The sequence below is a fragment of the Chelon labrosus genome (genome assembly GCF_963514085.1).
Source record: "Chelon labrosus genome assembly, chromosome: 2".
NCBI classification, from domain to species: Eukaryota; Metazoa; Chordata; class Actinopteri; order Mugiliformes; family Mugilidae; genus Chelon; species Chelon labrosus.
The window spans coordinates 18,989,155-19,004,492 of record NC_140338.1 but is presented as its reverse complement, the minus strand read 5'-3'; the positions used below and the strand labels follow the sequence as shown (position 1 = coordinate 19,004,492).

Genomic DNA, 15,338 nt, shown 5'->3' with positions numbered 1-15,338 from the left:
AACCAACTAAAAAAAAAAACAAAAAAACACCTGACCTTGACCTGGCCTCCAAATACACTAGAACCCAAACTGATCAAGTATCTGTGGGATGATCCACAGAGTCCCCTCCCCTCAACCCATAGGACCCAAAGGCCCCCACTAACAACATTATGTTGCCAGACACCACAGGACACCCTCAGAAGGCCCATGTCCATTCTCTGATGAGTCACAGCTGTTCTGGAGGCATAAGGGAGACCCACACAATATTAGGAAGGTGGTCATAATGTTACGCCTGATCGGTGTATGCACTGAACTGTACTGTAGCCCTGATCTAAAATAAATAAATAACAAATCAATACTGACAATACCGCGTGGAATAATCCTGGAGGCTAATGGATTAGATTCATTTATTTTCATGAAATATAATCTTATTAAATAACTGTGTTGGTTAATTTCTTTGTATAAAAGTACAAATTGGTAACATGGAGACAAAAAAGAATAATTAAAATAAAATAGAAAAGGTACATTTTCTAATGACTTAATGAGCTGCAATAAACTGTTTAGATTTAAGATAAAATACCAAAGTACCGTTACTGAGGCTGCCTATTTAGGCTAGATTGCTTTATAATTTTATATTAATAGGCTTTTTATTGTCCTGTTAATTGTTGATTATTTATTCCACATTAAACTAATGTTTTAAATATTGAACACTTTGGTTCTCCGTCGCCTAATGCACGCAACGGGGTTTAATCTGACAGACGTTTCCTCCATTAATTAGGAAGTGATTAATAAATTATAATCTCTCCGATTTAATACCTTGTTGTTTCACTGCCACGGGGAGGCAGAGACTCTGCTGGAGGAAGTCCCGCCTCCTCAGACCACCGAAGCTTCTCATTGGCCCCCACGCGTGTCAATCAAACAACAGCCATGTCTAGATTATGGGTCAGATAGAAGACCATCGGTTTTAATCTGGTTGACTTCAGTGGATTTATTTCACCGTTACACCTTCGGAGATCCATATCGGATAGTTTATCATCTACGGAGGGACGCCGGCGGAATTAACGCTTCTCGGTGGCTTCAAGCGCCTTTTGCCGGCTGAGATTCAGGATGATGTCTATAATTAGACGCTAAAACAACTGACGGCGCGTTTGTCGAGCCTTTTTTTAAAAAAAAAAATAAAAAAAAAAAATAAAAAGGGTGTTTCCACCATCAGGCTGTGATACATAAGAGATCATAGATGTGATTCCCTTTCTCACTGCGGACGGCGTCTAACACAAAATCCATCCAAATGATCTCCGGAAAGCATTTCAAGGCTCATGAAGTGAGCTGCTGCATCAAGTATTTCATCTTCGGATTCAACATCATATTCTGGGTAAGTCCCTTGTTTGCTTTTTTTTTTTTTTTTTTTTTTTAATGCAACCTCGGGCCTGGTGTCCTCTGCTAACGTGTTTTTGTTTCCCACCAAACAGCTGCTCGTCCTGTTTTGCTTTTTGTTTTTTGTTTTTTGTTTTTTGCGTTTTGTGTCCGTGTATGTTTATATAGGACACCGATGACGGTTTCATCTCTGCATTACGCTCCCTGCTCCGGTGCACTTGCTCCCTCTGTCACCAGTCAGCTTTTGTTTTTGTGTGCTCAGCAGCAGCAGCAGCAGCAGCGGAGAGTGAGAGGAGATCTGATGGAGGGCTTTCTTGTTTACATCCTGCCACCTTCATCTGTTTTAAATCGTGTTATTGCAGCTGCAGTTGGAGCTGCCACCACCTCGGATCGTAATGTGCTGAGGGGAACCGCAGGAAAACAAAACTCCTTCTCTTCTACACTCTGGGCCTCCAGATGCCAGATTTAAACAATACCAGGAAGGATTCTTACTAAGGATAAACACTGACACATTCAGCTGTGAATATTCACTACATGTAGGGTTCTCACATTAGTGAGTAAATTAAATTGAGCATTAAGATGCTTGGTCATTGTTAACCAAGATGTCATGTTTGGAAAACACCAATGAATGGACAAAATAATTGGCTAATCTGTCCTGAGTGTAGTTGCCTCTTGCAGGCGGATAAATCCTGACACTGTTGGTGATTCCAGGTTTTTTAAATGCGCATATTCACATCTAGTGAGTAGATTGAACTGTGGCTTGAGACAATGAATGGACAAAATAATTGGCTGATTAATCAGTCATGAAAATATTTGTCACTTGCAGGTCTATGAGGGATAAGGCCTGCATCTACATTATTTTTATTATAGATTGTCCTAACAATCATTTTTCCAACAGAGAACCAACAGTAAAGAAAAAAACACATTATATTATATTTACATTCATTCATTCATTCATCTTCTGAAACTGCTTGTCCTGTGAAGGGTCTCAGGGGGGCTGGAGCCTGTCCCAGCTGTCATCGGGCGAGAGGCGGGGTACACCCTGGACAGTCTATCGCAGGGCTAACACAGAGAGACAGACATTATATTTACAGTACCAGGAAATGATTGACAGTAATAATTAGCAGATTATGAGAATTGCTGACTGCTTGATTTCAGCCTCTTTGTTAATTGTGAATGGATAAAATCACTCGATGGGAACATCTGTTTTGGGCTAATCCTGCAAATGAAAGCAGTCCTGCTTATTTTGTTTTTCCCTCACAGGAAAAGCACAGGTGCTTCTTACGTTAATGATGCTTTTAATAAGATAAGATAATCCTTTTTAAGAACTTAACAGTGCGGCGGAGAGTGAGCCAGCAAGAACCAATAGGTATTTTTCAGCATTTATGTCATTTAAAAACATAAAAGCTGACTCATCAGAATGTCCTCATGGACCCGCGGGTCTGTTTTATTTATAAGCCGCTAATGGCTGCGGTGTGTTTATGGCTCTGCAGATGCTCTCAGCGGGCCGTGCAGCCCGGTGACCCGTCTGAACCCTGATCCATCCATATATCGTGAGGGGGAAGTTGGTCATGTCAGAAACATCTGCTCCTCCTTTTTTTATGGGCATCTGTCTCACACATAAATCCCTCGAAACAGTAAATCAGGAAGGATCTCGTATCTCCAGTTGTTGAACGGATCTACTTTAAAAAACCAAACAAAGGACTTGAGTTAAAAGTAGTCTTTAAACATCAGTGTTTGTTAATTTTATATTAGCACTTATCTAAGCGGTCTTAAAAGTCATGTAAAACAGTTCTATTCTTGTCCGGACAAAAACCTTTTGGACAAAACCTAATCCCATTTTCTTTTTTTTTTTACTTCTGAATTTAAAAGTATTAAAACAAAATAACATTAAGTCAAGGTCCATGCTGTCTAAATCAAATCTGCAGGGTCTCGTGGTTTTGTATCCATTAAAGCTAACACACTGATCGCATAACTAGCCTGACTTGTCTCTGTGCTTGGTAGAAAAATTGTTTTTGAATCAGCAGACGACACTTTTATCAAAAGACCAAAGTGAATATTAAACTGAAAAACATGATCGGTACATTTTAATTATGAATGACTTGAAGAAAAGGTCCAATTCTTGTGTTTGCCGTGAGATTACGTGTAATGTTAAAGTTAATTAAAATAATCATACAAGGCCATCAGTCGGCTGGAGAACGATTCCGCCAGAGCACAGATTCCTGCTTTTTTCCTCCTTGAATCCTTGAACTTTTACACTGTAGGTGGAAACGTATACAGTTGTATAATCACAGGCTCTCTGAAGATACTTTCTAATGTGGGAGCCTCCTGTGGATTCTGCAGACTGGGATGAGTAATTTTAAGTAATGGATGACTGCCAGGAAACACTCTCTGCGGTTTCTCTCTGTGTGCTCGTGTGTGATGACTACATGCCGCAGTCACAGTAAAATAATCCTGCTCCCTCGCCTCTTTGTTCTTCTTCTCTTTCAGTTCCTTGGAGTGGCGTTCCTCGGCATTGGGTTGTGGGCATGGAGCGAAAAGGTGTGTCTTATAAAGAACATCTACAGGATGTGATGGAAAGGTTGCATCAATTAATGTTTTTTCACACTGATCACTTTACTTTCGCCGTTTTTGATCAATACCCGTTCGTCTGCATGAGATGGTGGCAGTGGCTTTACTGAACCAGAAAGGAATGTCATGCTTTCCTGTGGGACGCCCTCATGAACAATGGATCTGATGTATTTCACAGATTCATTCATTGTACTCTCAGTACTGAGGGTGAAAAAAAAAAAACAGACAGACTAGTGAGAGACTCTTGACTTTCACTGAAGAGCATTTCCGTAGAATTTCTTCTCTCTTCTCTCAGTTTGCCCTTCACATAAGACTGCAGTTTATTATCATCTCTACTTAGTTAATTGTTAGATTCATACAATGTCACAGTGCTTGTCCAAGTTTCCTAAGATGCGAGGTGAAATCTTCAGATGTGTTGTGTTTGGTTAATAGTCCAAAACCAAAAGATATTTTGAATGCAGTCAAAAATGTGCAAATCCTCACATTTGTGAGATACCACAACCAGATAATATTTTGCCCTAATAAAAGATAAATGGACAATTTTAGACTGTGACTTACAAAGCTGACAGTAAGTGAGGGGCCACTGTTGGCATTAGCTGGAGCCACGTGGCTTGAAGTGCGGTTTATGCCTCTAGACACCGTAACTTACGTATGTAGCCTACGCCGGTGCCAGCCATTTATACTTGTGCACTGGTCAGTCTGGCTCACTCTGTAAAAACACCACCCAAACACTAGTAGGCGCTGTAGGAAAATTTTTGTCTCTACTTCCTGCTTCACTTTTAAACAATGGTGACTGAAGCTTTCACTGAAATTTCGCCGAAGACGAGTCGTACAAACACTCGTACCTTCGAACCTTCTCAGTCAGTCTTTCTTCAGTGTGTTCCATCTTTATTGATCCAAAACAATCAATTTGAAAATTGCGGAGACTGAGAAGTAGCTGGAAATACTAAAGCAGAAATACGCTACTACCAAGCGGACCAATCACAGCTCTTGCGGTCTGCGTGGCACGGTGCGTAGCTACATTTCTGGGGTGGTGCACGTCAGGCTACAGCGCTAGGGCCTGCGTAGACCCATAGGGTCACCATGGCTACGGCGTCAAATTCACGCAGAAGCATAAACGGCGCATTAGGGTCAGTTGAGCCTATTGCAGCAGAGCCCGTAAAAGATACAGTAGGTGTGAAAATGTGAGCAGGTCCTAGTGATTTCACCCTGCCATTATGAAAGACAAACACAGAATTCTGACGCCTGCATAGAGAGATATTTCCTTTTGCGCCGGCGCAGAACAACTGTGTTAGTTGGCAGAGGGTTGTTGTTTTTGTGGTTTTATTTTTCTGGCCCAGAAACAGGCAATAGGATGTTGGGTTGTTGTCACTCACATTGTGTGACTGTATGTTAGCCTGTTAGCTTAGAGCAAAATCTTAAAAATCGTGAAAACAGCCAGCCTGGATCTGTCCAGACGGAACAAAATCCAACTGCCAGCACCTCTAAAGCTCATCAGTTTACATGTTCTGTGCTGTTGAAGTTTAAAAAGTTATATATTGGGCTCTGTTTTGGGCCTGGAGTGCTTTTTTGGCAACCAGCTTAGACTCAAGGAAAAAAAATCTTGTAAATCACTGAGTTTTAAATGTGTAATGTTTTTTTTACCCTTGAACAGAGCCAGTTGTGCTAAGCTAACCAAATACACACTTTTGTGCAGATATCGTAATAGTGTAAAGTCTTCTTGCATTACTTAATAGGAAATAATTAACGTATTTCCCAGCATTCCCTTAAGCAAAACTAAAAACAGTTGATGTTGAATTTCCAGTAAATGCTCATATTAAAAAAAACTTATTGCATAAGTTCTTCAGTGACACTACCAAAGAGTTAAGCAAGACATACCAAATAAACCCTTTATGTAAGAGCAGTTGGTTTAAGTGGGTGGTCTTTGAATGAGTTGACCCTCTTAACTCCTGACCCTTAATCTCTTTTGCTTCCAGGGTGTTCTCTCCAACATCTCGTCCATCACTGACCTGGGGGGCTTCGACCCTGTCTGGCTCTTCCTCGTGGTGGGCGGCGTCATGTTCATCCTCGGGTTTGCCGGTTGCATCGGAGCGCTGCGAGAAAACTCTTTCCTGCTCAAGTTTGTATGTTCCCCAGGGGGTCTCTCTCTGAGATTTTTCCGACTTCCTCTGTCTCATAATAAAGATTTGTTAGACTCATAGCCTTGTGAATGTTTTTGTATTTCAGTTCTCCGTGTTCCTGGGTATCATCTTCTTTCTGGAGCTGACCGCTGGTGTCCTGGCCTTTGTCTTCAAAGACTGGATCAAGGACCAGCTCAACTTTTTCATTAACAACAACATTCGGGCCTACAGAGATGACATTGATCTGCAGAACCTGATAGACTTCACCCAGGAATATGTGAGACCTGTGTTTCTTTATCCACTGTTCTGATTTCACTCCAATGTTATTTTTACCTTGTGGTAGCCATGGTCTTTCATTTCTGTGGGACATTGTTGACATATGTGGTTCTTTGTGTCTATTTAACCTTGTAGTGGGAGTGTTGCGGCGCTTTCGGAGCAGACGACTGGAATTTGAACATCTACTTTAACTGCACTGATTCGAATCCGAGTCGTGAGAAATGCGGAGTCCCCTTTTCTTGCTGCACCAAAGATCCAGCGGTATGTCTTAATGTTTCACAGTCATTTCACTCATAGTATGGTAAAGCGTAACAAGTCCAAGCCTGTAATTTGGCAATTTTGTGTCTTGGAGATGGACTTTAAACTTCGTAGATCAGTTTCTAACATGTGGAAAACTTCAGACCTGCTCGCAGTTGGAGAGGAAATTGTGAAGGTCCTCCCTGTGACACATAGTGTGGTTATCTGTGTCCTCCAGAAGGCTGGCTGATGCCGTCAGATATCATGGCTGGCTTCCAACAGGACGTTCAGGCCTCAGTGTTTAGTCCTCTCTGTCTCTGCCAGGACAGTAATGTCTCAAAGCGGATGGGAGGAGATCTTGACTGAGGCGTTTGTTGGCAGAAAAATCCTCCAAATACTAAAAACCTCTGCTCACAGTGCACAACATTGACAGCTGCTTTAGCTAAACTGTTTCACTTAATGGAAAGTTGCAAAACCTTTTATTTGCTGACCAATGCCGTTCAAAGGTCTCATTTCATAACAATTAGCGGAGGATATAAAATTGTTGTTGAATAGCTCATGGTGTTCCAAGAGGTATCACATGAGGCTCAACTACACCAAAACCTTTTCAATCAGAGCTTTAAGAATTTAAGGTCTACAGGGCGGTGTCTCACAGACAAGTCCAAGTCATGTCTTATAACGTCACCAGCACATTTCCTTTTTGTTAAGAGATTACATAACTGAAGCATTTTTTTCAGTTTTCTAGCTGTTATGAAATTCCATAAAAGAAAGGAAAGAAAAAACAGACAGTATGTGCATTGATCTCTCTCTACTTTCTGTTTGTCTCTTCGCCCAAGTCACATGTGATCCAACCAAAGACATAACAGAAGACACAAGATTTCACAAATGTATATCATACATTATATATAAGTATCGTGTACAATAAACAATCCTATAGCTTCCTAAAACACTTGATCATTTTTGTGAGTCTCAAACATATATACACCAATCAAGCATAACATTATGACTACCTTCCCAACATTGTTTAGGTCTCTCTTGTGCCTCCAAAACAGTTGTGACTCATCAGAGAATGGACATGGGTCTTCTGAGGGTGTCCTATGGTGTCGGCTAACTGATGTTGTTAGTGGGAGCTTTTGGGTCCTATGGGTTGAGGGGAGGGGCCTCTGTTGATCAGGCTTGTTCCAATGCATCCCACAGATACTTGATCAGTGATCAAGGAGTGTCATTGCTATGGGGTGGGGGTGCCTGGTCTGTTCTAGTCTGGGTGGGTGGTGCATGTCAAAGTAACATCCACATGAATGCCAGGTCCAAAAGCTTCCCAGCATAACATTGAATTGGCAAAGATAGTCAATGTTATTTACTTCTCCTGTCAGTAGTCATAATGTTGTGCCTGATTGGTGTATATATGCGATCGATAGATAGATAGATGGGATAATGATAGAAAAATATTGGGTTTAGTTACTAGATTTAGTAAGCAGGTTATATCCATGCATGATTATGTGCCTTGTTTTGTAGAAAACCTGTTAGTTCAAGGAGAGTGCAGGAGGCCTGAGGCCTTGGTGCCATCTCAAGGAAGATACTCCCTCCTTCCAAAGAATAGATAACATGTTTGTTGCTAGGCAGTATGACGTGTACTGAAGATAATCTAGCATTGTGTATGAATACTGTTTCATTTTCTGTTCTGGGAGCTCCTTTCCCATAACCTTGTGTTCTGTGAGATTCAGTGCACTGCTTGAAAAAAGAAACGCTGACTTCGAGATCCTCATTGCAAGAATGGTGATTCCTTTTTCACCCCACAGATTATCTATCACCACCACTGACTGTAAATACTGTAGGTGTTACTGAAGTAGGATCAACTCATATTTATTGATTTTAAATTTTCATTTTACAGTTGTGGCAACAGTGTTTTTTACATTCAGCATTTATCCTGGGAATTTGGCAATACTTTCATCAGTAGGCCATTGGCTCTGTCACAGTTGTGTTTCCTCATTCCATGGTATTGTTAGTTAACAGACATTTATTAAAGTGAAAATTTTAAGTTCAAGTTCCTGTTCGCAGCCATACTGTATGTGTGCAGTTTGCAGTCCACATCGAGTCGACTGGAGGAGCTGCTGTCTGAGACACAAACATCTAAAAACTGAACACACTAATAAACGTTTGTCTAAACATTGACAAAAGGAGTCAAGATGTAATTATCACTGATATTAAGAGAAACTGCCTGATAATTTGATATCAAGTTTGTTAAAAATGTAATTTTCTCTTCACAGGAGGACGTCATTAACACTCAGTGTGGATACGACATTCGAGCAAAAACGGTGAGCTGCCAACGGAAAGAGAAATTTGTAACAGAGCCTCATTTAAAAGCTGACGGGGGATTTAGAAGTGTATGAAGAGTAGAAAGTGTAAACTTCACTGTTTTCTTTTTGACTCTAGAAGGTTAATTCGGCTGCATGAGATCATCAGGTTCCCCACCTTAGTCACAGTATTCCTCTTTCAGTGTGTTTCCCAACCCCTCACTCCTCGAAACGCAGCAGCTGGCTCTCCATCAGCACTTCAGGCCAAGTGGTATTACTCATGCAGCAGCAATGCAATGGGAATTGAACCCCCTCCCCCATCATTAGCTTTGGCCCTACTCCACAGTAGCATAATGTAAGGAAAAGATTCTGTTTGTTTCCCTGACTTCGCATGTGAGCCAGAGTGGAGCAGTTTTAACAAGAGTTGGAGCGGAAAAACAGAGAGCTGAGTGTGTGTTAACAGCGTCAGATTACAGGGATTTCGTTGTTAAGGGCTTTTGCGGAGAACCCCTAGATGAAAAAGATGAAATCACGCGCTACCATTAATAATAACCATGTCGCCAAGAGTTGCAATGCAGAGGAAATTCAGACATGACCGTGTTTTAAAAGATAACCAGAGTAAAAGCTAAGATATTTATTCTGTATTTTATAATTATGGGCATAAATAGAGTATAGGGCCATTGGTACAGTACAGTACAGTACAGTACTCATACAATAGAGTACTTTATTTGCATTACTGGTTAAAACTACAAATCACTGTTGCACTGCTGAATTTGTTCATTTGGTTTTATGCAATACTCTGTATGTTATATTGTACTCTGCATACAGTATTTGCAATCACCATACCCACTTTTATACATAGCTAGTCTACTGCTGTATATATAATACTGTGCTGAGCCAGTGCAACAAAATTTCGTTCTGTGTAACCTTGTTGTATACCTGAATGACAGTAAAGTCTGTCCATGTCTCCATGTGTTCGGTCAGGACTCTGAGCAGAGGACCTTCATCTATATCAAAGGCTGCGTCCCACAGTTTGAGAAGTGGCTTCAAGACAACCTGACGGTGGTGGCAGGCATCTTTATTGGAATTGCACTATTGCAGGTGGGGAGCTACGCGAGCAGTTCCTCTTTCACTGTGGTTGCTGTCATTTTTTTTTTAACCAACGTTTTTGTTTCTGCTTTTAGATTTTTGGCATCTGTTTAGCGCAGAATCTCGTGAGCGACATCGAAGCCGTGAGAGAAAGTTGGTAGGTGGCAAGAGTTTATTCGCACGAGGACAAATTCATTTGTGCTAGTAATTATCTGAAATTCATAAAAATGATATCTAAGTGACTTGCCTTGGGGTTGGAGCATGCTTGATGTGTGCAGGGGTGGGGCTCTAGAGTGGCGCTGGTGGGTTGTTTTAATGTGGAAATGTCTTGACAGCTGGTTTGTCACAAAATGTGATACACGCACGTTAGATTCAAGCATCAGAGTTCTTTATTGTCAGATACTCCGTAACAATGCAGCATCATTAGCAGTACTGAAATTCTTGGAGCATGGGGCCCACTTGAAGCAAAATACAATAAATAAAATCAAGTAGAATTAAAGAAAAAATATGAAAAAGATAAAAGAGGTATGTGGCAAAATTTGATAAATATATAGAAACAGAATTAAATGAAATCGTGCATGTGTGTGTATGTGTGACAGTTTACGAGTTCAATAGCCTGATGGCTTATGGATAGAAATTGTCCCTGAACCTGCTGGTTCGTGTGCAGTTGCTCCGAAACCACCTGCCAGACGTTAGGAGTGTGAATAGTCTGTGGCCGGGGTCAGAGAGGATCCGCTGTGCCCTCCTCCTGCAGCGCTGGCTGTAAATGTCTTGGATGGCTGGCAGCTCTGACCTGGTGATGCACTGGGCTGGTTTTGCCACCCTCTGCAGCACTCAGCTGTCATGCTAAGACTCTAAAATGAGGTGTAAAATATGATAACTGTTAAACATTAACATGTTGGCATGTTGATGTTAGCATTTAGCTCAGTCACGTGCTGAGCCAAAGAGGTATAAACAGAATCATTCATCAGGGAGAATACTCCTTGTATTTAAAGCTGAGACAGAAAACTCCACTTTACCAAACTGGCTTTAAAGAAGTATCGGCAATTAAGGCCAACAGGGATGTCGCCTCATGTCGCCTATGTCTGGTCTTGAACACACCGCAAAGATTCAGTCAGCAGGCGCATACACATCAGACTGATCTCTCTCACTGTAAAAGCTGTAAAAGTCTGCAACTGGGGTCTGACTAGTTCCATCAGTGGTGGACACACTGCCACAACAAGAACTTGAAGAGCCGGCCATCGGTCGTGATATGTCACAACCATAGACTGTAAATAAAGATGGACAGTACAGCTCCTCACAAGTGAAGCCAAATCAAGTAGATCTCCCCCTGGTGACTGGCTGCAGTATAGGTCATAAAACACTAAAATACACCTACTAAAACACAAATTTTTTTTTTTCAACAATAGTTTCTCTCATTTTAGGTAGTTAATATAACGCTAATGCATATTCAAGTGCCAATTTTTCTGATAAGTTTCGTTATTTGACGCTATAGAAACAGGATGTGACCACATGACCACTCTGTAAAGCAGCCCGCAATATGGCACCACCCGTATCCCCTGGAAACTAGCGCCAGTTTGGCCAATGCAAGGAAGTGGGGGATGTGTCATCCATATTTATATACAGTCTGTAGTCAGGACCTTTAGAGCACTGTCAGCAAGTCTTGTTACATCTGTGCATTCTATATCCTGATTATATTGCACATGTTCTTCAATCTGACCTCTTTCTGTGCAGTTTGTTTACCTAAGAGCTTCCGCTGACTTTTCAAAGCCAAGAGGGATGTACCAGGTGAGCACTCACTAATTCAACAGTTTCTCTGCTGCAGTACAAACAATTTATAAACTCACATATATATTTTTTTTTAATTTTATGTTTGTCCCAGGACTCTGCAGTGAGGACTCCAGCAGCGAAGAGAACAGGAATTAATCAGCTAAACGTATCTAGTATGAAAAGCCTCGTTCATATGTAAATAATGCATTTAGAACTATTTTTTAAGGTCGCCGTATTTTAAATGAAGCACAGCCACTGAAATGTAGTGTAGCTCTCGTACGATACAAACTAAATGCGAAGGAAATTTGTGACAGTGTTATAAGCAACTCTGACGGTAAAGGCTGTGTGGGCAAATTAAGTTAGAGTTGTCTTTTTCTCTAAGGTAGTGCTTCATTTACAAATATGGGCCTTTGTTTTTTTTTTGTTTTTTTTTATGTCACACAGCTGCAGTTTTTAACAGCTGCACGCAAAGGGGTGTGTACAAAGATAAAAGTGATTCTGGAAATGCACTGCATGCCTATTGTCTGCTGACAGGACATTGGCTCAACTAACTGTATTTCATTAAGTATTTTAAACTATTTGTAAAGTAGTCACTAGTTTGGGGTGAATCGGCTGGCTAGCACTTTGTTGAATGTGTAATGGGATCTGCTTAAAGCTACAAAGGATTAACTTTAGGTTTATTTACATCTGTGAGATGATCACACTAGATACATACAGTTTTTGGGACTATAGTAACATGTAGTATCTTGAAGAGACGCGATGGATGTTGCAGGCTTTGGTCAACTTTCAAGTTGGAACGAGTTTTGGCAGTGACGTAAAAAAAAATATATATATGTATCGTGGGAGAAAAGAAAAGATGTGGCGTCAAATCAAAACTGAGCCTTAAGCACTTTAATATTCCTAAAGGAGAGATGAAGCTCATTGCAGCCATTCCGCTTTTGTCAGACTGTTATTTTACTCAAGCAGCGACCACTGGAGGGAGCACTTTCCATTAAAAAAAAGATAAATAAATAAATGCATCTGCAACTTCATGGTGCTCCATAACTGTTAGATACTTTGTCCAAAAAGCAGCTTGACAGAAACATTTTATTGATTAATTTTCCTCTGATTGTCGCCGACGTGTTGCTTTGATGAAATCTGCCTTTGTCTGTAATTTTTTAAATTTTTTTTTTCTGTTTTTGTCTGTAATTTTCACTGGAAAATGGGGATACAAGCTATTTTATGAGGGTCACGGTGATAGGGCGTACAGGTACTGCTTGATGGCACATAACTCAACCTAGATATGTTTTCCACACTTACAGTACTTGAAAGCAGAGCGCACAGACTCAGCAACCAGCATTATCTCATATTGATATTATTCCACACCATAAATACACTTATACGTGTAATTTACTCTTTACCAGAGTATAAACCAACATTTTATGTAAAAACAGTGTAAAGTTACAGCAGGTTTTGCAGAACGTTTTCTTTCAGTTCTTCTGCAACCTTGATGAAATGACCTGAACATCCTCAGACAAAAGGATATGAAACATTTTTGCTTTTTTAAAAAAAAATATATAAAGAAATCACATACAGTAAGTGTTATGAAGCAGAGATGGTGTCTGACATCCTTTTTTTTTTTTTAATTTTCCACTAACAGCTTCATATGATTGTCTGTGTTTGCCGATCACACTCTTTCCTACCACTTAGTGCCATATTTGTGATTTCTACATTCTCCTGACTATAACTTTACTTTGGTTTGATTGCGTGTTCCCGATTCTTCTTGTAAATAACAGGATTGTGAAAAGATGTAAATATATAGCCGAATAAATGTGGTCCTTTGTATACTTGTCTGTGTGTATTTTATGTCGGCTGTGGAGCGCGTTTTACCGATCACTTTAGCTGTAAGTGCAGATTTCTTTCAAAATATGATAAATATGATACCTGCTTTATGGAAACGTGTAGATCATTGATAAAAAATTCCAAAGAACAAGAACAATTTCACTCTTATGGTCCCCCTGCTGAGATCTTTTCTTATTGAATGAACATAGGGATGAATAAAATGCAAAGTAGTTCCAAATACGTACTTACCTGGCATCAGATAAACTGTGATCAAGAAGGCAGTTCACCTAGGGTGAGGCTCAGCCATTACACTTCAGATTGTCCCCAAATGTGGGAACCTGGGCGCCTGAAGCAATGGCAGCAGGTCACCAGTAGCTCTGTGATTCTTACCTTAGTTATTTATTAGTTATTCTTAGTGTGTTACTTTGACTTTTTATTTATAACTGTAAGCAAGCAATTTCCCCTGTGGATGATCAAAGTCTATCTAAGTCTAAGTTGTACTCTAGTGCTGCAAATGAATTCTCTCCTGCTATCAAGAGAGAAAGGTGAATCACTACCCCATCTAGTGTTTGAAATAAATATTACTGTGTCTTTGTTTTAAACAAACTACTTGTTGACCAGTGAACAGATTGGAGGCAGACTCCCCCCCTATTAGGGTAAACAGGTCCAGGCCCATAGGAGAATAAAAGACAGCTGTAATAATGTAATAATTTATCAATGTCCTCAAAAGACGAGCGAATTTCTCACAAATACCGTGTACTGGAACGCAATTATTATATTGTGTCAAAATTAGTAGATGTTTTGTCTGCGTCTTGTACAAGCTAAATAAAGTAACTAATAAGGGAAACAATATGCTTCATACATGTCTATATAATAATAAATTCAGGCAGAATTGCCTTGGAGGTATCAACACCGACACTGAGATGCTTAGATAATGTCTTTAAAGAAGAAACACCAGGACTGACAAGACCTGCACTCTGGTTGCACCTATGTGCAGGACAATATTGGTAAAAAGAGTAAACACTGATTGGTCTCTGCACAGGTCCCAGATGTGGACTGAAGGAGAAAATACTAATAATTGACTGATTCGTGGACGCCAGACAATTCTTATTATACAATTAAACTCTGACTTGGTCTTATCAAACCCTTTTTATTTAAACACTGACAGGCTGAACCTGAAATATTAGAGGTTATTATTTCTGTGTAAAAGCAGGTCATCAAAGTCAGTGAGGTAGGATTTACTAGTGCATGACTTAGATGCTGCTGTTAAACTTCATTATGCCTGTGTAAGCTAACTGAGGTTGGTAGTTTAACACTGCACAAGTGTTTTTAAATCATACTGAACTGTTACACACAAAAACCTTTATCATACAACATGAATGAAATATTATTGATGAAACTTTATTATGAAACTTTAGAGTTTTATTGTAGTGCAGTGCTCGTTGTCACCCTATCTTCCTTCCGCCAGTCTTCTTCTTCCCTCCACCTGTCCTCATCTCCCTCACTCTCTCTTCCCTCCACCTGTCTGCCTTGACCTCCAACACCCTGCAGTTTGTATTTCACCCGATGATTACACTATTACCCAGGCTCGGTGATGAGGGACTTTAAGGCTTTGGCTGGGCTCTACATCTGCTTTAAGGTAAATAAGATTGTGTCCCACGATCTCTTTTAACAAAACGCGTCCAGCCTTATTACTGTGCAGGTACTGATACGCCTCAGAGCTTTTTAGATTATTCATTGCCTCCCCGTCCAAAGCGACAGAGTTAAGAAAGTAGCTAAATATGCCACTGTGTTCTTTTAGGCCACT

General features: G+C 40.4%; 1 protein-coding gene and 1 long non-coding RNA gene across 3 annotated transcripts; one reads left to right on the top strand and one right to left on the bottom strand.

Moving 5' to 3' along the window:
* Positions 1-777: 777 nt before the first annotated feature.
* LOC311505156 (tetraspanin-5) lies at positions 778-14,044 on the top strand. Of its 2 annotated transcripts, XM_084568563.1 has the most exons (10): positions 778-1,351; positions 3,844-3,894; positions 5,901-6,047; positions 6,151-6,321; positions 6,456-6,581; positions 8,825-8,872; positions 9,836-9,952; positions 10,036-10,097; positions 11,675-11,728; positions 11,823-14,044. In XM_084568563.1, exons 1-9 carry the CDS (start codon positions 1,268-1,270, stop codon positions 11,685-11,687), a joined length of 819 nt encoding a protein of 272 aa, XP_084424689.1. In that variant the 5' UTR covers positions 778-1,267; the 3' UTR covers positions 11,688-11,728; positions 11,823-14,044. The 2 variants fall into 2 exon arrangements, with proteins under 2 accessions (XP_084424689.1, XP_084424688.1); XM_084568562.1 differs by lacking the exon at positions 778-1,351 and having other exon boundaries at positions 2,411-3,894.
* On the bottom strand, positions 2,162-8,368 carry LOC311505172. Its single transcript, XR_014699652.1, has 2 exons — positions 7,568-8,368; positions 2,162-2,415 (listed from the first exon to the last, which is right to left on the bottom strand). It is a non-coding gene; the product is annotated as an uncharacterized lncRNA (long non-coding RNA).
* Positions 14,045-15,338: the final 1,294 nt, after the last annotated feature.